The following is a 24354-nucleotide window of genomic DNA, read 5'->3' as shown; positions in this document are numbered from 1 at the left end:
GGGTGAAACACCACACACCCATAGAGCCCAAAGTGTCTGTGGGGTGAAACACCACACACCCATAGAGCCCAAAATGTCTGTGGGGTGAAACACCACAGTGCTGCTGTTTGGTTCAGCAGCAGGGCCAGACAAGCCAAGGCACATCCCATCAGCAATACTGGTAAAATTATCAATACTGATGAGCCTTTGGGGAGGTGCTGTTGTCAGGCAACCTCCTCAGCACTCAGCACTCACACAAAGGATGACACTGGCTTCCCAACTTTCCAGCAAACTTTTAATATTCTCCCAAAACCAAAACACATCTGCACTGGTGACGCTTCTGAACAGGCCAAGTCACCCCTTGGTGAAGCTTTTCTCACATAGTCTCAAGTATAAATATTTTGATACAAAAAATAAAACCCCATAAAGAAGCCCATAAACCCCATAAACCTCCCCCAAGGCGTGGGTGGGGATCCATGGCCAGGTACAGCTGCAGGGACAGGCAGCCTGAGGTGCTCCCAGCCCCCATTGCCCGGGAACCCGGGAGCAGCAGAGTCTGCAGGGTCTGGGCTGAGCCTGGGAGGGGGCAGGCACCGAGGCTCTGATTCCAGGGCAGCTCCAGCAGCATTCCCGGGCTGAGGGATGGATTGGAGCTCCAGCTGAGGGCACGGGGACACAGCAGGGCACATCTGGCTGGTGGCAGAGGCACACAGGGTCCCTGAGCCTGGGCAGGGTCACCCAGAGCAGAGGGAGTCTCCTGGCTGGTGTCACTCAGAGCCACACAATGTCCCTGCACATCACCCAGAGCAGGCTCAGCCCAGGCACTGGGACACTGCCGCCATTCCCTGCTGGGAAAGCTTTTCCCATTATAATTCCAGAGCTCAGGAGGAGCCCAGGCAGGAGCAGCCTGGCCCAGCCTGCCTGCAGAGCACACTCAGGATCAGGACTAAACCTCACCTTCATCACTGACAGCCACCAGGAGCTCAGCCTTGGCCTTTACACCCGGCAGCTGAGGGCGAGTCTAAGTCACTCTGACTTTTAAATTAAATTATCTCATGCATAGAAACAAAAGCTGCAGCAGAGGATTCACAGAACTCATCATCAAGTACTCAGTAACACACTGTATATATATTAAGCTTTAAATAAAAATCTTTCAAGGTTTTTTTTTTGAATATATGCACTCTATAGGATGCAGCAAACTCGAGCCTGGTCTAACTCTCAGTCACACCCTGTGCTCTGCCCTTTATACAAAGTCTGCTCTACTGTAATAATTCTTCCTTTTAAACAAATGCAGGTAGCCTAGACCTTAATAAAAGCTGCCCAGAGCCCTGGGGCTGAGCTGCCCTCCCTGAAAAATGGAGCAGTTCTTGTTCTGTTACTTCGGGAAGGAGGTGAAAAACTGCTGGAGTGGGGTTTTAGATGATCTTGTTCTCCAGGGCTTCGATTCTTTTGGCCACAGCTTCCAGTGAGGAGGAGTTAAGGAGGAAAAACTACAATTCTTCTGGGAATGTTGGGAGGGAGACTTTTTTGTGGGCACAGAGTGATGGGCCAAGGTTTTAACTAAAAGAGGAGAGATTTAGATGGGATTTGGGGAAGGAATTATTCCCTGGCAGGGTGGGCAGGGGCTGGGCTGGAATTGCCAGAGCAGCTGTGGCTGCCCCTGGAGCCCTGGCAGTGCCCAAGGCCAGGCTGCAGCACCTGGCACAGTGGGAGGTGTCAGGGATGGGATGGGAGGAATTTTAAGGCCCCTTCCACCCAAACCACTCAAGAATTGCCCAGTCCCAGGCTGGCAGCACAGGCAAGGATGGGAGCAGCAGCAGAGGGGATCTGAGCCCATCCCCTCTGGCGCTCCCAGAGCTCTCAGGCTGGTGGAGCTCCCTGCAGGAAGGAGCTGCCTGTGCTCACACATCCTCCCACTGCCCGGGATCACTCCCAGAGCGGGAGGGAAAGGAGGGGCTGACAGAGCCCCTGACCCTGAGGAGAGGAGCAAGAGCTTTTCCTGGCGTGCCAGGGCAATTTTCTGCTCTTCTCACTAATTCCTGTTGAAACCAGGTGGGAGCTGTGACTTCCCGTGACCTCTGCACCACACAGGTCCCGGATCTCACCCGGATCTCACTCCTGGGAGGAGGAACAGAGCTGTGCCACAGCAGGGTGTGAAGAAATCAGAATGTTCCTTTTAAAATTAGATCCTCTCCTGATCCTCAGTGGTGAGACATCTCCCCTGCCCTTGCGAGCGACCCTGAGGCTCCATGAATTCTGTTTTTCAAAAGTTTTAATCCTACTCACAATTTTTTGGTGGATTTTTTTCTCTTTCTGCCACTTAGGGAAAGGCCCAGCATGGCAGGACTCAGGTGGGTTCTGATGGGATCCAACTCCCCTGGCTGGAGATGTTTCCAGGAACAGTCCCATCAGGATTTATCTCCCAGCACTGAGTTTTGGCCAGCTGGGAGAACCTGGGGTGGGTGGATGTGTTCATCTGGATTCACCACACCACCCTCCTACAGCCTGAGGTGTTCTGACGTCCCTCTGTCCCTGCAGTCCATGAAGAATTCGGGCAGTGTTGGATGATGGCTCTGGAGGAACTCCCTGCCTCCCATTCCAGCTGCCTCAGGACCCATCTCCCCACAATCCCAGAGCTTGGAAAAGCTTGGAAAAGCCCTTGATCCCAGGGCCATCAAATCCAACTTTCAACCAATGCCCACCTTGTCACCAGCCCGGAGCTCTGAGTGCCGCATTTGACCCCCAGGTGCCTCATTCCCACCTTCCTGTGCCCCAGCCCCACTCCCTCCCCCAGGAACAGACCTTCCCCATGGAAGGTCCCTCTGGATTCCCAGCCCAACCCACCCCATCCTGCCACACTTCCAAAGGATATGTTTCTGCTGCAAGGAATTGATGAGCTCTTCCACTTTGGTCTGGAACTTCACGATGGATTTGCACTCGCACGGATCTTCCTCTGTGGGTCACAACAGCAAGAGGATGAGTGGCACAAAAAAATGGATTTAATCAAAATCCCCGAGCCCAGTGAAACAGCACAATTCTTATTTTCTATGTCAGAAACGGGAAGGAAATCAGAATATAATTATTTCTAATTATCTGATTGATCTCTTCTGGCTTTAACCTCAGATGAACAGAGAATGTCACATTTTTCTGTTATTCCAGCCATGGGAAGTCTTTCCTGGGTTTCCAGAGAGCTGAGCTCTGCTCCTGATGCTTCAAGTTTGTCCTAAAATTGGAGTTTGACCAAATAAAACCAACCTCTGTCTCCCCAACAAGAGCCAGTAAAAACTGGAGGCACTGCTGCCATCAGGACTGGTTTGAGCTTTGCTTCAGTAACTCCACTCCTTGAGCGGGCGGAACCATGAGCGTTAATCACTTTGCTAATTTATGTCACTAATTTACATCTGTTCTTCAAGGAAAATTAACTCAGACTGGAACAGGAGAAAGGGAAAGAAAGGGAGGGGTTACAAGGCCACTCTGAGCTGAGCAAAGGAGGAGTAAATGAAAGACAGAATTTTTAAAGGAAATGAATCACTTACACCAAAACTCAACGGGTTTAAACCAGCCAGGTGTAACCTAAAGCTGGAGATTAACAGAAGATTTCAAGGCAGCTGTTGAGAAATACAAGCTGGCACTGGGAATGAAAAAAAATGCAAATATCTCCTTGCCTTCCTTTTTATTTTAATACTTAAATGTAAACATATTTATCCAAATTAATATTTTACAAACAAACAGTTTTTCTGAAATTTACTTTTCTTTTGAAGGCTGAAGCTTAAATATATTTGAATTATTTTAAAGCACAATTTGTTCAGGGTTTCATATAGATCCCATCCTTTTTTCTTGGAGTGATCCTAATTTTTTAATGAGACTTGTCAAAGAGTCTCTGCCTTGCAATCCTGGCTCTGCAGACACAGGGATTATCCCCCTCCAACTTCTCCAGGAGGAGAGGAAATCCCATCTTAAGGACCCTGGAGACAAATTCATCATTTCTGAATAAAAAGAAGGGCAGAACGATGGAGGGAAAAGGAAGGAGAAGAGGATTTGGGAGAGGGGACATGGCTGAGGTGTGGGGGTTGCTTTGCCTCAGGTGACCACCCAAAATATCGATGTCTCCTGATGCTCCTGTGTGTTCTGCCAGTTCCCAGTGTGTTCTCCACGCACTGGGAACTGGGGATTTTTATCACATCCACCTAAAAGGGCGTTCTCATCCCTCTACTCCAGGCTGCAAATGCTGTCACTGAACCCCTCCATCCCCAATCCCCCTCCCACCAGCACAGACCTTCAGCTGCAGCTTCTCCAGGGGCATTTCCACCCCTCCAGTCCAGCCTTTGAGCACTGACTGAACCCCTCCATCCCAGCTGGGACAGATGAGCAATGCCATGGCTGACTCTCACAATTAAAAGGCAAATATTATGAATATGTTAAGAGAAGTTTTATAGATTTATAGTTGTGTTTTGCCCCCTTGTGTTGTTCTCAGGGCTGCCCTGGGTTTGGGACATTTGGGAGGGTCACTCGTTACCATGGCAACAGCTGCCCCCCACTCAAGGTGTCAGGCAGTGATCTGCACCCCTGGGCAGGGAAGGAGGAGTCATGGACAGAACTCTGGGTTAAAAGGTGAAACCTGCATGGTGTGGGTGAGCACATGGTGGGGAAATCCTCTGCTCCTGGAGCTGTGATGTTTTCTCTATTGTCTGCTGTTGTGTTTTTGATAAGGTTTTAATAAACCTTTTACATTTTTGGAAGCGAGCATCATTTCTCACACCAGTCCTCTCTCACCAGCACAGATCGAGGATCTGCAGCTTCTCCAAGGCCATTTCCATCTCTCCACTCCAGCCTTGACTGAATCCCTCCATTCCCAATCCCTCTCACCAGCACAGATCTCCATCTACGGTTTCTCCAAGGGCATTTACATCCCTCTACTCCATCCCAATCCCCTCTCACCAGCACAGACTGACGATCTGCAGCTTCTGCAAGGGCGTTTTCACCTCTCCACTCCAGCCTTCAAACACTGGGACAAACGCCCTCCATCCCAGTCCCCTCTCACCACACAGATCTTCACCTGGTGGTTTCTGGAGGGGCATTTCCCCCCTCTGCTCCACCCTTCAGATGCTGTGGCTGAACCCCAGTCCCCTCTCACCAACACAGATCTTCATCTGCAGCTTCTTCCCGATCTTGCTGATGGTCCTGAAGTCGGCAGTGTAGAAATAATGCTCAGCCACGGGTTCTGAGGCGATCTCCCTCAGCTCATCCTCCACAGCGTTGCCCACTCCCACGGCAAACATCCGAAATCCTGCCAGGAACAGGGTCCTGTCAGTGCCACGGAGCTGGCATGGGGCCACCCTGCCAAGCTGGGCATCCCCTGAGCCCCCAGGCCCCACACAGCTCCAGATCCTCGCTGAGGATTGCCCCCTGTGAGAGTCTGTCCGAATTTTCCCTCATCTGCCTCACAATCGTCATCTGAGGACCACTGAAGAGAAGACGCCCCCGTCTTCTCTGTAGGAGAAAGTCACATGTGCCACAAGGCCCTGAGACCTGAGAGCGTTGCTAAGCCATTGTTTTCACAGGTGTTGTTTGCTGTACACTGAGCCCAATGAGAAGAAGAAGGGAGCACCGTGCCCTGTTTGCAACAACAGCCTTGGGAGCTGTCCCACCTCTCGGCCTGGCTGGACTTCTGAGTTCTGGGTGGTCCCCCCACAGAAGACCCTCACCTGTTTTACAACCACCGTGACAGACAGACTGAGATGGAAGGAGCCTCTCCATCAAGGACTGAGACATGGAACCCCCATGTGAAAAGGCCTCTCTGCTCCTTCCAAGGACTGAGACATGAAACCCCCATGTGAAAAGGCCTCTCTGCTCCTTCCAAGGACTGGGATTGAAACCCCCAGCCCGGGGCAGGTGTATGGAGGAGGCAAGCTGACCAAAGCGAGATGTTTGCCTGCAGGTTGTGACCGCTGCACCAAGAAGACAATGGCTCTCGCTTACTGCTGAGAACATGGACTACCTGTTACATCTATTCCTTATTGTATCTGTTTCCCCTCCCCTTGCAATTTCCAATAGAGTTATCATAATAAAAACCTCTGAGTTAGCTGGAGATTTTGAGATCTCCCCAATGTAACAGGCAGATCCTCGACTGGACTGGACCAAAGGACTTCGTCTCTATGTTTGGTAGCTCTATCCCCCTCTTTCTCTCTCTCTCTATTTCTCTCTCTCTCTCTATCTTTTCTCTCCCTTAATCCCTCTATCGCATTTTGCTGTGGTCATTCAATAAAGGTGCATTTGTTTCGATTATCACTGCAAATCCCCTGTGCGGTGTTGGTTTTTTGCACCCTGAGATCAAATCCATGAACCATCATGAAGCCCGTTTGTAAGGACTGATCGTGACACCCCCTCTACCCCCACTATTCCAGACTCCTTTCAGCCAGGTCAAACAGGCCAAAAATAATTTTACAGGCAGAAATTTTGTTAAAATTTACCAGGCCATGGGCATAGTGGCTATAAGAACAAGGTTTTGGAGATGCTTCTTTCAGCCAGGTCAAACAGGGGCCAAAATATTTTTGCAGGCAGAGTTTAAGTAGAATTTCCCAGCCAATGACAACAAGAGCAAGGTTTTGGAGATGCAAGAAAGGGCAGGTGATGGTAACACCATCCCACTGATGTGGAAGTGATAATGTAGCAAAAGGGGCCTGTGGGAGTTTCCAGAACAGCTCAGCCACTGTTAATCAACCCCTGTTAACGAGTCCCTGAGTGGCAAAGTCCCCCTGCAGTGGAGCAGAACTGAGCTGAGTCTCTGTCCAAAATTGCAGCCCCCACTGGGAGTTCACAACTGACAGAGTTCTGCTCTGTCAGGAGATTGATCTGCATTAAACCTGTTTCTATTGAACTGAAATGCAATTTTCCCATTTTGGGTGGTATTAATTAGCCCTGATTTGAAATACTTGTCTCTACTTGTCCATGCCCAGGCACTGGGAATGTTTCCCTGCTCCCCTTTGTGCCTTTCTTTCTCTGGATATATCCAATATGTGTTGTTTTTCCGAGGCTCAGCTCACTGAACAATTTTGCAGTCTCATTTTAAGCACTTGTTTATCCCACAGCAATAACTCACGGACAGATAAGAGATTTCCTTGCAGGGACAACAGAGGAGAGAGAGACAAGGCACAAAGTTTTATCACCAGGGAGGAATAAATTCTATAAATACATTTTATAAGAACCTTTTGTTTTATAAGAGCTGAACGGCCCCATAAGGTGTCAGAGTGCTTTGTAAACATTGGTTTTTCACGAGCTCCCTGACCTTTCTGGTTATGTGCTGGCCCCGAGTCCCATCTAGTGGTGGAGAGCGAAGTTAAAAGGAAGGGAAGGATTCAGCAATTCCTGACTGAATTCCCAGGGGCTGGATCCAGTTAACACGGGGTGTCAGAGCCTGGGAATGTGCTCAGAGGGTCAGCAGAGGGGCAGCTCTCAGGGCATTAATATTTCATGGGGCTCAGGCAGCGGAATCCATCCGTGTGTGGTTACTGAGTGTTTTTCCTACAACAGCAGCTGAGCAAAGTTCCTTATTAATGTGCCTGGGGTTCCTCCTTAACCCATGTCTGGGCTTTGTTTATTGTTTTATTGCTTTTTCTTTGCCTTCTCCAGCCCTTGATGCGGATGCAGCCAAGCCACGCTTGGCCCTACAAATCCTGGGGTTGGTTGTCTTTGCTTTGGGGTTCATTGTGTGCCTCTGGTGCTGGGCTGGGCTTTCTGGCCAGCCCCAGGCAAATCCCAGAGTGGATAAGGACTGGGTTAGGAGGGACTTTAGAGCTCCTCTTGCTCCACCACCTTCCGCCATCCCAGGTTGCTCCAAGCCCTGTCCAACCCTAAAGGTGCTGAAACCTCCTAATTCCAAACTCCCCCTGCAGCTTCCTTCCACGTTTGTGTAGAGCAATTAGACCTGGGTCCATCCCATTCCACAGGCTAAAACCCCACCATGTCCATCCCATTCCAGGGGCTGCAACTCCACCCTGTCCATCCCATTCCACAGGGTAAAACTCCACCCTGTCCATCCCATTCCAAGGGATGGAACTCCATCCCCTCCCATTCCACAGGGTAAAACTCCATCCTGTCCATCCCATTCCAGGGTGGGGGAACTCCATCCTGTCCATCCCATTCCACAGGGTAAAACTTCACCCTGTACATCCCATTTCAGGGGATGGAACTCTGCCCTGTCCATCCCATTCTTGGGAGTGGAATTTCACCCTGTGCATCCCATCCCATCCCATCCCATCCCATCCCATCCCATCCCATCCCATCCCATCCCATCCCAAGAGATGGAACTCCACCCTGTCCATCCCATCCCAAGGGGATGTCTATCCTGTCCATCCTGTCCATCCTGTCCCTCCCAAACTCCACCCTGGCCAGCAGAAACTCCTCCAAAGACACAGAGGGGAACTAAAACCAGCTCTTGGCGAACCACGGTGCACCTGATGCCCAGACTGAGGTGTTCCGGGCTCTCTGTGAGCAAGGATAGTCAGGGAATATCTCCCCAGAATTACTCAGTATAACCTGTGCATATCCCAAGAGACAGATCCAGGGGAAAAGTCCTGTCTGGGCCAAGGGAGAAAGAAGCCCCAGAGAGTTGAGGAGCCCTACCTGAGTCCTTGGCTTTCTTGGCAGCATCTGAGATGTAATCCTGTGAGCGCCCATCAGTGAAGACAATCCCCACCTTGGGGACGCCGGGCCGGGCTCCGTTGATGATGGAGAAGGAGCTGTCAACGAGGTACTTGAGAGCCTGGCCTGTCATGGTGCCCTTCTCCATGTAGGACATTTTCTTCACTGCTGCTTTGATGTCCTTCTTGCTCTTGAACTGGCCCAGGGGGAACTCCTGCCGGACGGAGCTGGAGTACTGCACCAGCCCCACCTGCGCCTGTTTGTCCGACACCTCCAGCGAATCCACGATTTGGTTGATGAATTTCTTCACCAGCTCAAAGTTCTCAGGCCTCACACTCTTGGAGCCATCGATGAGGAACACAAGATCCAGAGCAGACCCCAAGCCACCATTGCAAGCTGAGGGAAAAGACAAGAGAGGGCAGAAGAAAACAGCAGCAAAGACCTCAATAAATGATGTAGGAAAAGAAAACCCTAACGCCATTTATTGCTGAGGAAATGCGGTTAATCAATGAAAACCCAACAGGAGAGCACAGAAATATTTTGAAAGTGATTCTGGCTTGTAAGAAAAGGGTTTCCCATGCTGCCTTCCCTGAGCAGAACATCCCAGTGCTGTCACCACCATTGCCTCAGGGACCCCTCACATACCAGTGCAGGTCTTGCCGTCGCTGTTGAGGCTGAAGCCGTCCCTGCAGGCGCACCTGTAGGCCCCCGGGGTGCTGACACACACCTGCTCGCAGTCATGGTCCCCCGTGGCACACAGGTCAGACACCACTGCAAGGACAGGAGGGGGTGGCTTCAAGCAGGGGCCAGCCCGAGGCCCCCCACCCACACCCAGCACTGCACAGCCCCACACTGGCCCCATAACTAAATCTGCTTTGCAGTGGGACACAGCTCATTGGGCCTGGACAGTGCTGAGGCAGAGTCTGAGGCTGGAAACGGGGCTGTGTGTTCTGTTTGCAATCTGTCAGAGCTGGGGCAGCTCTCTGCTGTTCTTGGGGCAGTTTCCTTGATCTCTCCCACAGCCAATCCTCCCTCCAGGAGATCTCTGCTGTCCATGGCCACTGAGTGTCCCTGCAGGGCTGATCCAATTCCAGCATCCCATGGGGAGATGCTGCGCCCAGGGGAGGAGCCAAGCATTCCTCCCTGGATCCAATCTGAGCCTGGAGCAGCACAGCAGCCTTTGCCCCCTGCATTGCCAGAGGAGCAGCTTTCTGCTGCCCTGCATTGCCAGAGGGAGCCCAGGCCCATCTGCAGCAGCCCTGGAGCTGCAGAGGAAAACTCCCCCCTTGTGCAGGATCCCTGCTCCAGCAGCAGCACAGCTGGCACTGCAGGAGGGCTGAGCCCCCATGGGATGGGGCTGTGCCACCCCTGAGCCACAGCGTGCCAGGGCCTGCTCTCACTCTGGCAGGCTTTGTTTGCACTATTGCATTTGTGTTTTAATTTCCCTAATAAAGAACTGTTATTCCTACTCCCATATCTTTGCCTGAGAGCTTTTTAATTTCAAAATTATAATATTTTGAAGGGAGGCAGGTTACATTTTCCATTTCAGGGGAGGCTCCTGCCTTCCTCAGCAGACACCTGGCTGTTCAAACCAAGACAGGCACAAAGACAAGGAAGAAATTCCCATGAGTCTTGATGCTCCAAGGCACAGCCAGGACTGTGAATCCTCCCTGAGGGCAAACCCTGCTGGGTGTGGGGCAGATCACAGCACACCTCACTCTGCAAAGCTCCTGGGTGAAGTTTGGGTCCCAGCTGCCCCCCAGGCTGGCCAGTACCCAATTTTTGCAGCTCTGCAGTGCAGTCCTGAGCAGGGAGCTCAGCTGCCCTTCCTGGACAGCGTTCATGTGTGAGCACACCTGGGATTCACCTCAGAGCTCTCCCTGCTTGTGCAGCTCTCAGATCCCTGCTCTCCAAACCCTCCTGCTGCCCCTGCTGCCCTGGCTGTGGCTCCTGGGATGCTGAGAAGCAGCAGCTGAGTGGCAGCGCCGGGAGCTGGGGGGTGACAGCGCTGTCACAGTGAGAATGGCAAACAAACTCCAGACAAACAGGGCTGGGGAGGCAAATTCAGCTACAAATGCCAGGAAAAATGTGCAGAAATCCAGGCACTGGGTTGGAGTGAATGGATGGGAGGTGGAGCAGAGTCTTTCTGAGTTCAGGTTTGTTACTTTGAGCCATTTGTGTTCTGCTCTACTCATATTTTGTACATTTTTTAGCCTTTCCACTTCCCGTGGCTGTGCCAGCACTGGTAGATTCTTCCAGCCCAGATCATTGGGAATTTCGGTGCCCCTGGAGCTGCCTGTGGTTCAGTGCTCTGGTTAATCTCCCCGCTGGCTGGAGCACCAAGGGTTTCCCGTGTCCCCATGAGTTTGCTGGGCACTGTGGGAAGCCCTTTTCCCCTGCTGTCAGTCCCACAGATCCTGTGCTGTGCCCGAGCAGGGGGTCTGGGTCAATCCCTGGGGTGGTTTAGGGCAGCTGCAGGTGCAGAGCGGGGTAACAGGGACTCGGGCATTCCCCAGGGCTGTGCTCTGCTCCCTGCAGCAGCCCCCAGCGCTTCCCTCACTCCCAGGGCTTTCCTGTGGGAAGAGCTTTGCCATCTGCACAGGGAGGCACTGAAAGGATTTCCCCCAAAACTTCAAACCACACGGTGAGGCCTCGGCACCGCTGCTGCCTCCTGATCCCGGGGCAGCCCATACAAACTCCACAAATACTCATGGCCTGGATTCCACTCCTCGGATTCTGTCTCTCTCCCTCCCTTTGTCTGAGGCGTTTGTTGCCTCTGCCAGGAGCTGCTGCTGCAGTGACACCTGATAATGCCTGACTCATTCTCTGCTATCACCTGAGGATAACCCACGGCTCACTCTGTAGCTGAAATTTCCTTCCTTTCCACAGAGGAGCCAAATTTCCATGACAAAAAGCTGCTCCCCTTCATCACTTTCAGCCTGGGAGCCGGACCAGGAGATTTTACACCTGTCAGAAACTGGGAGTTCTCCAGGCCCAGCCGTGTGTGTTTGGGGTTCCAGGTGGATCACACTTTTCAGGAAGTGTTGCCACACATTTTTCCTTCCAGGGAATGGCCCCTGGGCCTCTCCTGCTGACAGCAAATGGGGATTTATGGCCCATTCCTGCTGCCTTGGGGCACATTTGGAAGCAATAAAACATTCCCAGTCCTTCAGCAGCTCCCGTAGGAGCAAAGCTGCATTTGTAGGGTGGTGTTTGTAGGGTGGTGTTTGTAGGATGGTGTTTGTGGGATGGTGTTTGGAGGATACTGTTTTGTAGGATACTGTTTTTGTAGGGTGGAGTTTGGAGGATTGGGTTTGGAGGATGGTGATTTTATAGGATGGTGGTTTTATAGGATGCTGTTTGTAGGATGGTGTTTGTGGGGTGCTCTTTGTAGGGTGCTGTTTGGAAGATGCTGTTTTTATAGTATGGTGCTTTTAGGATGCTGTTTTTATAGGATGGGAGTTTTAGGATGGTGTTTTTAGGATGCTCAGGCTCCTTTGATGTGCTGTGCAGACAGGAATTAAATCCTGCTCCAGCCAGGAGAGATTCCTGCCCCGCAAGGCTCCCAACCCCAAAAGCAGCATTGGTCAAAGGCAGCTCAGCCTCTGCCAGGAGCTGGGACCATCCCAGCTGAACTGGGAATTCTGGGGGCAATGCCGGTGGGGGGGATGCAGAACAAATTCTCTCCACTGCCCCAAAAGGGGTGTGATTTCAGTGTGCTAAACCCTCTTTTCCAGGTTGTTTTCCAGTGCCTCCAGGAGTGTGTGGATTGTGTTTACAAACTCTCCAGTGCCGGTGAAATCTGGAGATTTCTTTAACCAAAACCTGAAATCCCCTGAACAAAACCCTGCAGTTCTGGAAAGGCAACTTCAAAGAGCCCCTGATTCCCACAGGGCTCTGATCCTGCAGGGCTTGGAGCAAGGAAGCAGAGGGGTGAAGGGTGGTCACAGGTACAACTCCATGGGAAAGGCTGGAGGAGAACTTTGGAAAAGGGTTTGGAGGAACAGGAGCCAGGGAATGGCTCCCAGTGCCAGAGGGCAGGGCTGGATGGGATCTTGGCAATTGGGAATTGTTCCCTGGCAGAGTGGGCAGGGGCTGGGCTGGAATTGCCAGAGCAGCTGTGGCTGCCCCTGGAGCCCTGGCAGTGCCCAAGGCCAGGCTGGGCATTGGGGCTGGCAGCACCTGGCACAGTGGGAGCTGTCCCTGGGCTGCAATGAGCTGGCATTGAAGATCCCTTCCCACACAAAGCACTCTGGCATTCCCATTCCTGAATCAAGGATGGAAACCAGCACCAAACCCCATTGCAGCAAATGGAGAAAGGAAAGGAAAGAATGATTTCCTGGCTGGTTCCAGGTGCCCCCAGTGCCATTTGCCACAGGGGGTTTGTAGCCGGCAAGGCCTGGTTCGAGGGTTTGGGCTGTGCGTGCCCAGAGCAGCTGTGGCTGCCCCTGGAGCCCTGGCAGTGCCCAAGGCCAGGCTGGAGCACCTGGCGCAGGGGGAGGTGTCCCGCCCATGGCAGGGGGTGGGGTGGGATGAGCTTTCCAATCCCTTCCCACCCAAAGTATTCCAGGATTCTCTGCAGAGCTTTAAGGTCATTCCCACCCAAACCATTCCCAGTTCCTGGCTGGCAGACCCACAGCCCCAGGCTGGGCACAGCAGCACTCACCGCAGAAAGCCTCCTGGAACTTGTGGGTCAGCTTCTCGATGACGCTGTAGCTCTCCACGTAGTCCACGTGCTCGTCCAGGGGCTCGCTGGCCATCTGCCTCAGCGTGCCCATGTCCACCCTGCCCACGCCGATGGCGAAGATCTCGATGCCCGCGGCCCTGGCCCGGGCAGACACGTCCTGCACCCCGTCCTGGGGCCGCCCGTCCGGTCACCACGATGGCCACCTGCAGGGGGAGGGATGGGACGGCCTGCCTGGGCACTGGGATCCTCATCCACACTCCCAAAATGCTGGTGGGACAGGCCGGGGTAGGAGGGAAGGGTTTGCATTTCTACAATTAAAGGAAAGGGAATCCCACCAGCTTTTCCCATTCTTTGGAGATCACAACAACCATGGTTTTTTGAGGTGGAATTCATTTCTTTCCGAGCTTGAAAAGTTAAACTGCCAGGGATCGAATGGGTTCACCAAGGGACAATGCCAGGGATTGGTGGTTTCACCAAGGAACAGCTGCCAGGGATTGATGACTTCACCAAGGGACAACTGCCAAGGATTGAATGGTTTCACCAAGGGACAATTGCTAGGGACAAGTGCCAGGATTGGTGGTTTACCAAGGGATTTGTAGTTGACTTTTGGTTTCACCAAGGGACAAGTGCCAGGGATTGGTGGTTTCACCAAGGGACAATGCCAGGGATTGGTCGTTTCACCAAGGGACAACTGCCAGGGATTGGTGGTTTCACCAAGGGACAATGCCAGGGATTAATAGCTTCACCAAGGGACAAGTGCCAGGGATTGGTGGTTTCACCAAGGGACAATGCCAGGAATTGATAGCTTCACCAAGGGACAACTGCCAAGGACTGAATGGTTTCACCAAGGGACAAGTGCCAGGGATCAATGACTTCACCAAGGGACAACTGCCAGGGATTGGTGGTTTCACCAAGGGACAACTGCCAGGGATTGGTGGCTTCACCAAGGGACAACTGGTGCATCCCCCTCTAAGGAGACTAAATTAAAATTTATGTTGTTCATAGCCAAACTTGAGCTCAAGCCAAACTGAAGATCTTCAGGGACACTCAGGACAAGCCCAGCTGAGTCTGGGGCTTCACAGCATCCCAGGAAATGCCATGGAAACGCGAGATGAAGGCTTCATCCCCTTTATAGGTGGAGGAGCTGAAGGATGGAGCTGGAACCATCTCCTTGGGGAGAGAGGGAAGAGGCCTGAGGTCATGCTGTGTGTCAGGGCCTGCCAGGATTTGTGATTCTCTGTTCCAAATAAACAGCAGGGATTAAACCCCACCCCTGCTAGCCCCAGCATTAAAGTGGCAGCTGGTTTAAGTAGGAACTGGATTTCAGCTTGGATTAAATGGTGCCCTGAACAGCTAAAAGCCTCCCAGAGTCCTGCTCCTGGTTTGTCCCTTTTCCTCTTTATTTTTCTTCTGAAAGAGACTTTGTCACAAGACCTGAATTCTTGCTCTTTGCCAATTCTTCTGCCCCTGCCACTTTTCCTTACAACTGATTTATTGTGACACCACTGCCGACTCCAAAGGAATGGCTTGGGCTGGAATGCAGAATGGGGAAAGAGCTTTCCCTCTGTAAAAACCAGGAGAAACAGGAAAAATGTGGGGCAATCTCATTTCAGCCGTTTATCTGCACTACCTAAGGGCTGCACAATTAAAAATTCCCAAGAGCATCATAATTCTGCAACTGGTGCTTCCACGGGGGAAAAAAATAAACAAATTCAAGTCTTGCTGTTCCAGCGTGGCAAAAAAAACAAAACAAAAAAAAAAAAAAAAAAAAAAAAATAGGCAAGGCAGCTCCTGTGGCAGGTGTGAGGGGATGGATGTGCCCAAGGAGCTCCGGGGTTTTCCTGGGGCGGGAGGGGATCCATGCGTGCAGTGGATCCCCTCTTTTGCCAGGAGAGAGAGCCCTCGGCTCAGGCTCCGCTCCAGCCCGGCTGCTCCGCCTGAGCAGCGCCAGCAGCACCGCCCGGGGCTGCCGGGGAGAGGGGAGAGACCCCGGAGCACGGCTGGGCAGGGGCAGGGAGCCATCGAATCAGGGATCACAGGAGATATCACATCAGGGAATGAGGAGTTATCAAATCAGGGATCACAGGAGATATCACATCAGGGATCACAGGAGATATCAAATTAGGGATTACAGGAGATATCAAATCAGGGATCACAGGAGATATCACATCAGGGAATGAGGAGTTATCAAATCAGGGATCACAGGAGATAGCAAATCAGGTTAGGAGGAGTTATCAAATCAGGGATCAGAGGGGTCATCAAATCAGGGAAGGAGGAGTTATCAAATCAGGGATCAAAGGGGTTAACAAATCAAGGATCAGAGGCGTTATCAAATCACAAAACGAGGAATTATCGAATCAGGGATCACAGGAGATATCAAATCAGGGAATGAGGGGAGTTATCAAATCAGGGATCACAGGAGTCATCAAATCAGGGATCAGACGCGTTATCAAAACAGGGAATGAGAGGAGTCATCAAATCAGGGAATGAGGAGTTATCAAATCAGGAATCAGAGGACTCATCAAATCAGGGATCACAGGCATTATCAAATCAGGGATCAGAGGTGTTATCAAATCAAGGACCAAACCCTGCCAGCAGGTCCTGTCAGCAGCCGTGTGTCCTCCTGCAATTTTCTTCCTAAATCAAGAAAATCTGCAGGTTTTATCTGCTCCTCTCCATCTTCAGCTAAGCCTGAGTCCAGCTAAACCCAAGCCCAGATAAGCCCGAGCCCAGATAAACCCCAGACAGGGTAGGGCTGCAGCATCCACCCCTGGATGTGATGGGGAAGATCCTCAAAATGCCTCTGTGTGGAAATCTGCCATAAAGGACTCAAAATTCACGTTGCTTTCTGCTCTGCTGTTGAAGAAAACAAAACTTCTGGATACAGAGTCGGGATTGAGAATTAATCACAGAACCCATGGGGAAAATGAATGTAACAGTGAGAGGAAGCCAGGGCACCTGTCTGTGACAGCCTGACAGAAAGGGTGTAAAAATATCTCTTAATATCACATTTGGTTAACCCAATCATCAGGAATTCCTGTTTTTTTTCTCTAGGATTCCTACCATAGATATTTTCCCTGCATCCAGCCTGAGTCAAAGTGAAAAAATGTCCATTTTGACTATTATTATTTTCAAACCTACCTCCAAATTATTTGCAGTCTGAGTGTCTCTGTAATTCCCTATCATTGAAAAATCTGAGTCCTGGTGTGTGCCTGGTTTGGGAAAGGCTTGGAGGGAAGGAGCAGCCTCTGGATCCTGGGGAGGCTGGCACTGCTCAGCCATGTGAGTGGAATTATGAAAAGGTGAAGCTTCTCCTGCTTCCAACAGCTGGGTTTTGCCCTGATCCTCAGTTTTACCCTGGGAAAACTCAGAAATTTTGCTTTTCAAGGTCAAATCTTTTGCTCGTTTAAACAGCAGCTTTCCCTGTGAATTCCTGACATTCTGGATCCCTCATCCTTCTGTCAGACAGAAATCCCACGTGGCCTGATACAATTTATTCCTGTTTATCTCAGACACCCGAGCATTCCTGAGCATTCCTGAGCATTCCCAGCTATCCCCAGCCTGGGCTGGCATTTCCCAGCTAATGAGGGAGTGATGGCTCGGAGTTATGCCCTGGGAACGTGACGTTCCAGCAGCACTCCAAGGAGAATCAGGCAGGAAGCTGCATAAAACCCTGGATTTGCTCAGCAATTTGCCAATTTATTTGTTGTTCTTCCCTAAAAAATAAGGTGGAAGTAATTGGGCTTCCTGCGGGATTTGAGGAAGGTGGGAGCAGGCTTTTCTCGGAGCTCCTCCAGAAACAAATTGTGCTTTTCCCTGCCCCAGGGTGACATTTGCTGCACAAAGCAAGAGCAAAGCACCGTGTGATGTTTTGGGATGTTGACAAGCAGATTTGCACGAGGATTTGTTGGATTTCTGCTGTGGGAAGGAGCAAGGACCGTGTCCGATGTTTCTGGCAGCTTCGCCTCCCTAAATCCCTGTATGACCTGTTTGTTCCTCCTCCCAGGCAGGGGATGGGGTCACTTGAGCAGAAGGGAAAAGCTGGCTGGAGTGAAAAAATGAAAAAATAACCAGGGAACCAAGAACGCGAAGGGTTGTGGAGTTTTCCACCTTGCCGACATTGAAAAGCCACCCGGGCATGGTCCCGGGCAGCCCCACTGGAGCTCAGGGTCAGCTCCAGAGACCCCTCCCCACCTCCTTCTGTGGTTCTGCCTCTTGGATCAGCTCTGGAGTGGAAGGGAAGAGGGAAAACAAGGAGTGATTTCCTTTTTCCCCCCCTTTTTTAATGCCTCGGATAAATCATTCCAAAGCTCACTGCTCCCAGCTCTTCCAGCTGTCCAAGGAAGGTGGCAGGGAGACCCTGGAAATCCAGGAGAGTTTGTTCCACACAGCCAGAGGTGACAGGGAACAGCAGGGCTTGGGGAGCTGTCTGGCAGCAGGAAAAGATTGCACGAGGAGAGGGATGTTGAACGGTGTGGAAGAGATTCCAGAGATGAGGACCCAGCACGTTCATGGACAGCTCAGTGGAAATGTCTCTCCAATCTGCAGGAGCGGCCAATGCTGCGTGCAATTGTCAGACTGCATTTAGAACAAAAACTAAGACTGACTATGTTATAAGGAGTTTTGTATTTTCTTTCACTAAGCCCCAAAGATGAGCTTCTTTTTCAAGAAGAATTGAGAAGTTTGAATCTCACAGAGATTTTTCAGTAACTGAGAGATTTGGAGCTCCCAGAAGTTTTCAAGAATTTAGAAGTTTGAACTTCCCAGTGGATTCCAAGCATAATTGAGAGGTTTGAACCTCTTGGAGGTTTCCAAGGATTGAGAGATTGGAACCTCCCAGAGAGGTCTTCAAGAATTGAGAAGTTTGAACCTCCCAGAGGTTCCCAAAAAGAGTTGAGAGGCTTGAACTTCGCAGAGGCTTCCAAGAATTGAGAGGTTTCAGCCTCCCAGAGGCAAGAAGAATTGAGAGGTCTGAGCCTCCCAGATATTTCCAAGAAGAGTTGAGATGCTTGAACCTCCCAGAGATCTTCAAGAATAGAGAGGTTTGAACCTCTCAGAGATTTCCAAGAATTGATGGATTTGCACATCCCAGAGGTTTCCAAGAAGAATTGAGACGTTTTCAAACCTTCCTGGAGGTTTTCAAACCTCCCATTTGCATGTCCCAGAAGTTGAGAGCGTGAACTTCCGGAAGGTTTTCAAAGGTCGTGTTTGCACCTCCCAGAGTTGAAGATTTTTTAAACCTTCCTGCAGGTTTTCAAACCTCCCATTTGCACGTCCCAGAAGTTTCCAGGAAGAAGTAGACCCAGATGTTTCCAAGTATTGAGGGATTTGCACCTCCCAGAGGTTTCCAAGAAGAATTGAGAGATGTGAACTTCCTGGAGATTTTTAAACCTCCCGTTTGCACGTCCCAGAAGTTTCCAGGAAGAATTGAGAGACGTGAACTTCCTGGATGTTTTCAAACCTCCTGTTTGCACCTCCCAGAGGTTTTCCACCTGCAACAATCAACCCCCAGGTGTCACGCACAACCAAAACCCAGAAAAAACCACCTTTCTGCTTTTCCCAACCACTCCATGACGAGTCCCAAGTGAGGAGCTGGAGGAACCAGCCCCTCTTTACCTTTTTGAAGTTGGGCGCTGCCCCTGGCGCCCTCGGTGGCGCTGAAGGCGCGGCTGATGGCAAACTGGATGGCCAGGCCGGTCATGGTGCCCGTGGAGAGGGGCTGGATCCTGCGCACGGCCTGCAGCAGGGCTGCCTTGCTCTGGGGGCCCTGCAGGGACAGCTCGCTGCGCACGGCGCTGGCGTAGTTGATGACGCCCACGCGGGTGGCGTTGGGGCCCACGTCCAGCGCCTCGATGACGCGCGACACGAACACCTTGATCTTCTCGAACTCGTGCGGCCGCACGCTGCGCGAGCTGTCGATGATGAACACCAGGTCCGTGGGCTTGGTCCTGCACAGGGTGCCTGGGGGTGGCAGGGACAGAGGGGAAATCAAAGGGAAAGAAAGGGAAGTGTCAAAGGAAAAGTGTCCTGGGAGGGAGAGATAGGTGCTGGTAAAGCAGCACTGGGCGGAAAGGAGCGGCAGGTTTTGGTCCTTTCTCTGCTTTTACAGCTTCAACTGAATATTTTAAATGTTCTTTATTCTTTTCTAGGGAAGCACCTTTAGGAAAGCAGAGTTCCTGGGGGGTGACATGGACTTGTGATGGGCAGGGTGTCCCTTGTCACCTTGGGCTGTCTCTGAGGAAATCTCATTGAAGGAGGGAGGGATAAATGTGTGGAATGACAGCTGGAGGGGGGGAGGGAGGAAGGAAGGAAGGAAGTGGCGGAAGGAAGGAAGGAAGTGGCCGAAGGAAGGAAGTGGCGGAAGGAAGGGCGGAAGGAAGGAAGTGGCGGAAGGAAGTGGCGGAAGGAAGGAAGGAAGTGGCGGAAGGAAGTGGCGGAAGGAAGGAAGTGGCGGAAGGAAGTGGCAAGAAGGTCGGAAGAAGGAAGGAAGGAAGGAAGGAAGGAAGGAAGAAGGAAGGAAGGAAGGAAGGAAGGAAGGAAGGAAGGAAGGAAGGAAGGAAGGAAGGAAGGAAGGAAGGAAGGAAGGAAGGAAGGAAGGAAGGAAGGAAGGAAGGAAGGAAGGAAGGAAGGAAGTTGTTCAATGGCAGCACTGAGGGAAGGAGGGAGGGAAGAAGGAAGGGAAGGAGGGATAAAGCTCTGGACTGAAACTCAAGCTGCATTTCTGCATCCAAAAAAAGTCTGGAAAGGATTTGGTGCACCTCAGGCCTGGATAACCAATCCCCACGGGGATCAGTTAATGAGAATGGGACCAGAACCAGGCACAAGACTCAGCAATCAGCTGGGATTGGGAACAACTGTCCCAGGTTAAGGGTTAACATTCCCAGCACAGCGGGAGCCAGAGCCCTGTTCCCCAGTGATGGCACCAATAATAAACCCCAGTAACAGCACAGAGCTGGCTCATGTCTGTCAGCAGGAAACAACAGAGAAATCTGGAACCCATAATTGATAATTAATAATAGATAATTAATCTCTACAGCCCCATGAATACCCACAGTGAAAAGGAGAGGCTATCAGGAGGCATCAGCAATGCAATAAACTGAATAAATTGTTATTATTATTATTATTATTTTAATTTCTTGCTTTCATGCCATTTTCCATCTTCATTTTCAGCTGTGGCAAGACATAAAAAAAAGCCTGGTGTTTTTTTATGCTTTCCTAAATGAATGGCCCCATTTCCCCCAGCAGATCTATGGCATCCTGTTCTTTTTAATTTTTTTCTTCTCATTTAGCCTGTCTCTGTCAAGTGCTCTGTTAATATTTGATTTCTTCAGGGCCCAGGGAGTTCCTGTCATAAAGGAGATTTCTGTGGACAGATTTTTAAATGGGAGCTTTTGGGCCAACAAATCTGCTCCAAATGATGGCATAAATATTACAGCTGGTCCTCAGTGTGAGATCTAATGGGGCTTTCAGTCTTTGAGGCAGACAAAAATAAATACTCAGTGATGGATCTGTAAATGAAATAATCAGGTTTGTTTCCTGAGAGGCATCAAGGCTGAATCTGCTCCAGAAAGGTCTGGGAAGGTGGGAGCAAAGCAGGCAGTGGTCACTTTGTCAGGAGCTCTAATTCCCACTACAATTCGATCTAACATTTTCCCATATGGATGAATTTCATTTTCCCCCCATAATTCATTGCAGAGGAAGGAAAATTCCCAGGGAGATCCATCTGCAGCACTGGAATCCCTGTTGCAGGGGTGCCCAGCTTACAGGTGAGAAATGAAGGTCCAGGGAAAAGCTCAATTAATTCCTCCAGAAATAAAATACAACTCCCCCTTTGTGCTGATGAATCATCCCTGGATTTAGTGACAAACCAAGCAGGAAAAGTTATTTTATTTCCCTAAGAACAGCTGGAGCCAATAGAAATTTTGAAGTCTATATATTTTATTTATTTCTGCTCTGTGATTTGGCCCTAAATAACACTTTCAAGCTCTTTTTATGAGAGTGGAGTTTATTTCAGAGAAGGGAAGAGTAAAGGAGGGATATGAGGTGGGAGATTTTTGGGATTTCAGCCACAGTCAGGGTCTGCAGGACAGGCCCATTCTCTCCAGGGGGTGACAGTCACTTGCTCTGATTGACTCCTTGACTCAGCATAGTTTAGTTCAAACTGGAATTAAACCAGAAATAAAATCTTACCCCATATTTACAAATGTCCACACCAGGAATCATTCAGGAATAGCTGAATTAGTGCCCTGACTTAGCAGAAAATTTCTCTCAGGGCATCTTTGCCATATCCATCAAAGCACTGGGAGAACAGCGCAGTAAGCCAGGAGTAAAAGGGGTTTATTTTAGAGAGCTGACTGCTCACAGCAGGGCTCAGCTCAGTCACTGCTCTGTTTCTCTTTGCACAGCAAAGAGAACCCTCCTTTCCCAAATTCCTGTGGAGAAAGGGCTCAGTTTATCTGAAATTCCCCCTCCCTCAGCCCCAGGCACCTCTGCAGTCACTGTCACACCTGCACAGCTCCGGCTGCCCATGGCTGTGCCTGAGCCAACATCATCACACTCTCCAAACATTTTGAATTCCCACAAGTCTGTCCTTGCAGCTGAGTTTGCCTCTCCTGCAGTGATTTCTGGAGAAATCCAGGTATCCCTGGGCTGCCTGGAGCCCGGGGAAGAGCAGAGATGCTCCTGAGGACCGGACCCTCCCTTCCATGCATGTCCAGCCCTATTCTGGGTGTCCATCCCTGCCCTGCATGTCCAGCCCTGCCCTGGGTGTCCAGTCCTTCCCTGCATGTCCATGACTTCCCTGGGTGTCCATCCCTTCCCTGCATGTCCAGCCCTGCCCTGGGTGTCCAGTCCTTCCCTGCATGTCCATGACTTCCCTGGGTGTCCATCTCTTCCCCGGGTGTCCATCCCTGCCCTGAGTGTCCATCCCTGCCCCAGGTGTCCATCCTTTCCCTGGGTGTCCACCCCTGCCCTGAGTGTCCATCCCTGCCCCAGGTGTCCATCTCTTCCCCAGGTGTCCATCCTTTCCCTGGGTGTCCATCCCTGCCCCGGGTGTCCATCCTTTCCCTGGGTGTCCATCCTTTCCCTGGGTGTCCATCCCTGCCCCGGGTGTCCATCCTTTCCCTGGGTGTCCATCCCTGCCCTGGGTGTCCAGCCCTTGCTGGCCCTCATTCCAGGCTGGGGTTTGGCCCCGTGCAAGCTGCAGAGCAGGCAGCTCCCCTGCTCCTGGCTGCCCACCTGGGAAGCCAAACAGAGCAGGATTCGCTCAGGATGGGATGAAGGAAATCCAGGGAAAGCCCCGTTCCCAGCAGCCCGACCCAGACCTCCTGCTCAGGAGGTGACCCTGGTGCCCGGCCAGCTCCTGCTCCAGCCCCTGTGGAGCTGGAGAGGGGAGGGAAAGCAGAGCCCTTGTCCCACCTGGGCCTCCTCCAGCGCCAAGGGGTGACCCGGGCCACCCGTGCTGTCCCCACAGGAGCCACCTGTGCTGTCCCCACAGGAGCCATCCCAGCCCCAGGTCCCGCTGCTCTGGGGACACACCGGACACAGCTCCCGCACTTCCCTGGCTGTTGCTGGGCATTCCCTCCCCTTCCCCGTCCCCAGCGGCAGGGGGGAGGCACAGAGGGACCCCCAGCCCCCCCAGCCCCCCAGCCCCGGTCCCCACTCACCGCGGGGCTGCGGCGGGGCCCCGCAGGCGGCCGGGCTGTGCAGGAGCAGCAGCAGCGAGAGCAGCAGGGCACCGCAAATCCTGGCCATGGCTGAGCCGGGCTGCGAGTGCGGGGCAGAGCGCTGGCCCCGAGTATTAACCTGCCCTTCTGCGGAGGCTCCGAGCCAGCCCCTGACACGGCGGGGCCGGGGGGGCAGCGAGGGGAGAGGGGCAGGGAGAAGGAGCAGGAGGAGATGCTGCTCCAGGGTGGGGAGGGGGCGATGGCCAGCCCTGCCCTGCCCCCGGGGCCCCCAGCCCCCCACAATGGCCCCATTGCTGCCGAGGGCACGGGGAGCTCTGGGGAGCGGGGGAAGGTGGGGAATGCGGGGCTGGAACAGTGGCAGCACTGAGAGCAGCCCTGGGAGGGGCTGTCCGCCCTCGGGGCTGGCGAACAGGGCCGGGGGGACAGCCAGGGGACAGCGCCGGCGTCACACGGTCCCCTCTCAGTCCCCGCTGTGCCCAGCCCAGCGGGATCGGGGGATTGGCTCAGAGAGAGAGGAGCAGGAGGGCTGGGGTGCCAGGCTCGTGTCCTCCCTCCTGCAGAGCCCAGGGAGGGGACAGGGACAGCGTCACACGGGTCCCTCTCAGTCCCACCTGGGCCAAGGGCAAGGCTGGAGATCCCTTTGAGATCCCTGCCCTGGGGAAGGCTCCGAGCAGCAGCAGAGAGAGGCGCAGCAAAGCAGAGGGCAGGGGTGCCCGGCTCGTGTTCTTCCCCTGGCAGAGCCCAGAGAAAGGGGACAGGGACAGCGTCCCACGGGTCCCCTCTCAGTCCCTGCTGTGCCAAGCCCGGGACAGCATCCTGTGGGACCAGGGACTTGGCTCAGAGCAGCAGCAGACAGGGGCTCAGGAAAGCAGAAGGGCTGGGGGTGCCAGGCTCGTGTCCTTCCCCTGGCAGAGCCCAGAGACAGGGGACAGCGCCAGTGTCACACGGTCCCCTCTCAGTCCCCGCTGTGCCAAGGGCCGGGCTGGAGATCCCTTTGGGATGCCTTTGAGCCTTGGGGGAAGGTTCAGAGCAGCAGAGGAGAAAGGCACAGCAAAGCAGAAGGATGGGGGTGCCAGGCTCGTGTCCTTCCCCTGGCAGAGCCCAGGGAGGGGACAGCGGCAGTGTCACACAGGTTCCCTCTCAGTCCCCACTGTGCCAAGCCCGGGACAGCATCCTGTGGGACCAGGGGCTTCGCTGCCCTCAGAGCAGCAGAGGAGAGGCTCAGGAAGGCAGAGCAGGGTTTGGGAGCACGGTGACAATCCGCGATGCAGAAGAATTTTCCTGCAGGGAACAGGCGCTGCTCTGTGTGGCTGAGCCCCTGTGAGCAGAGCGGGCTCCAGAGCCCAAAGCAGATAAACAGGC

At 52.4% G+C, this 24354-nt stretch overlaps 1 protein-coding gene across 1 annotated transcript; it reads right to left on the bottom strand.

Moving 5' to 3' along the window:
• Positions 1 to 267: 267 nt before the first annotated feature.
• Positions 268 to 23196, bottom strand: MATN1 (matrilin 1). The gene is given in 10 exon segments (XM_030964742.1): positions 268 to 1444; positions 2852 to 2932; positions 5114 to 5266; positions 8602 to 9015; positions 9265 to 9390; positions 13286 to 13490; positions 13492 to 13509; positions 18923 to 18944; positions 18946 to 19267; positions 22972 to 23196. Coding segments are annotated over 10 exon segments (1479 nt in total). The 5' UTR covers positions 23060 to 23196; the 3' UTR covers positions 268 to 1394.
• Between the last annotated feature and the right edge of the window lie 1158 nt (positions 23197 to 24354).

This window comes from Camarhynchus parvulus, chromosome 23 (assembly GCF_901933205.1).
Source record: "Camarhynchus parvulus chromosome 23, STF_HiC, whole genome shotgun sequence".
Taxonomy (NCBI): domain Eukaryota; kingdom Metazoa; phylum Chordata; class Aves; order Passeriformes; family Thraupidae; genus Camarhynchus; species Camarhynchus parvulus.
Note: the sequence above shows the minus strand (reverse complement) of the source record. Positions and strands in the feature narration are given on the sequence as shown.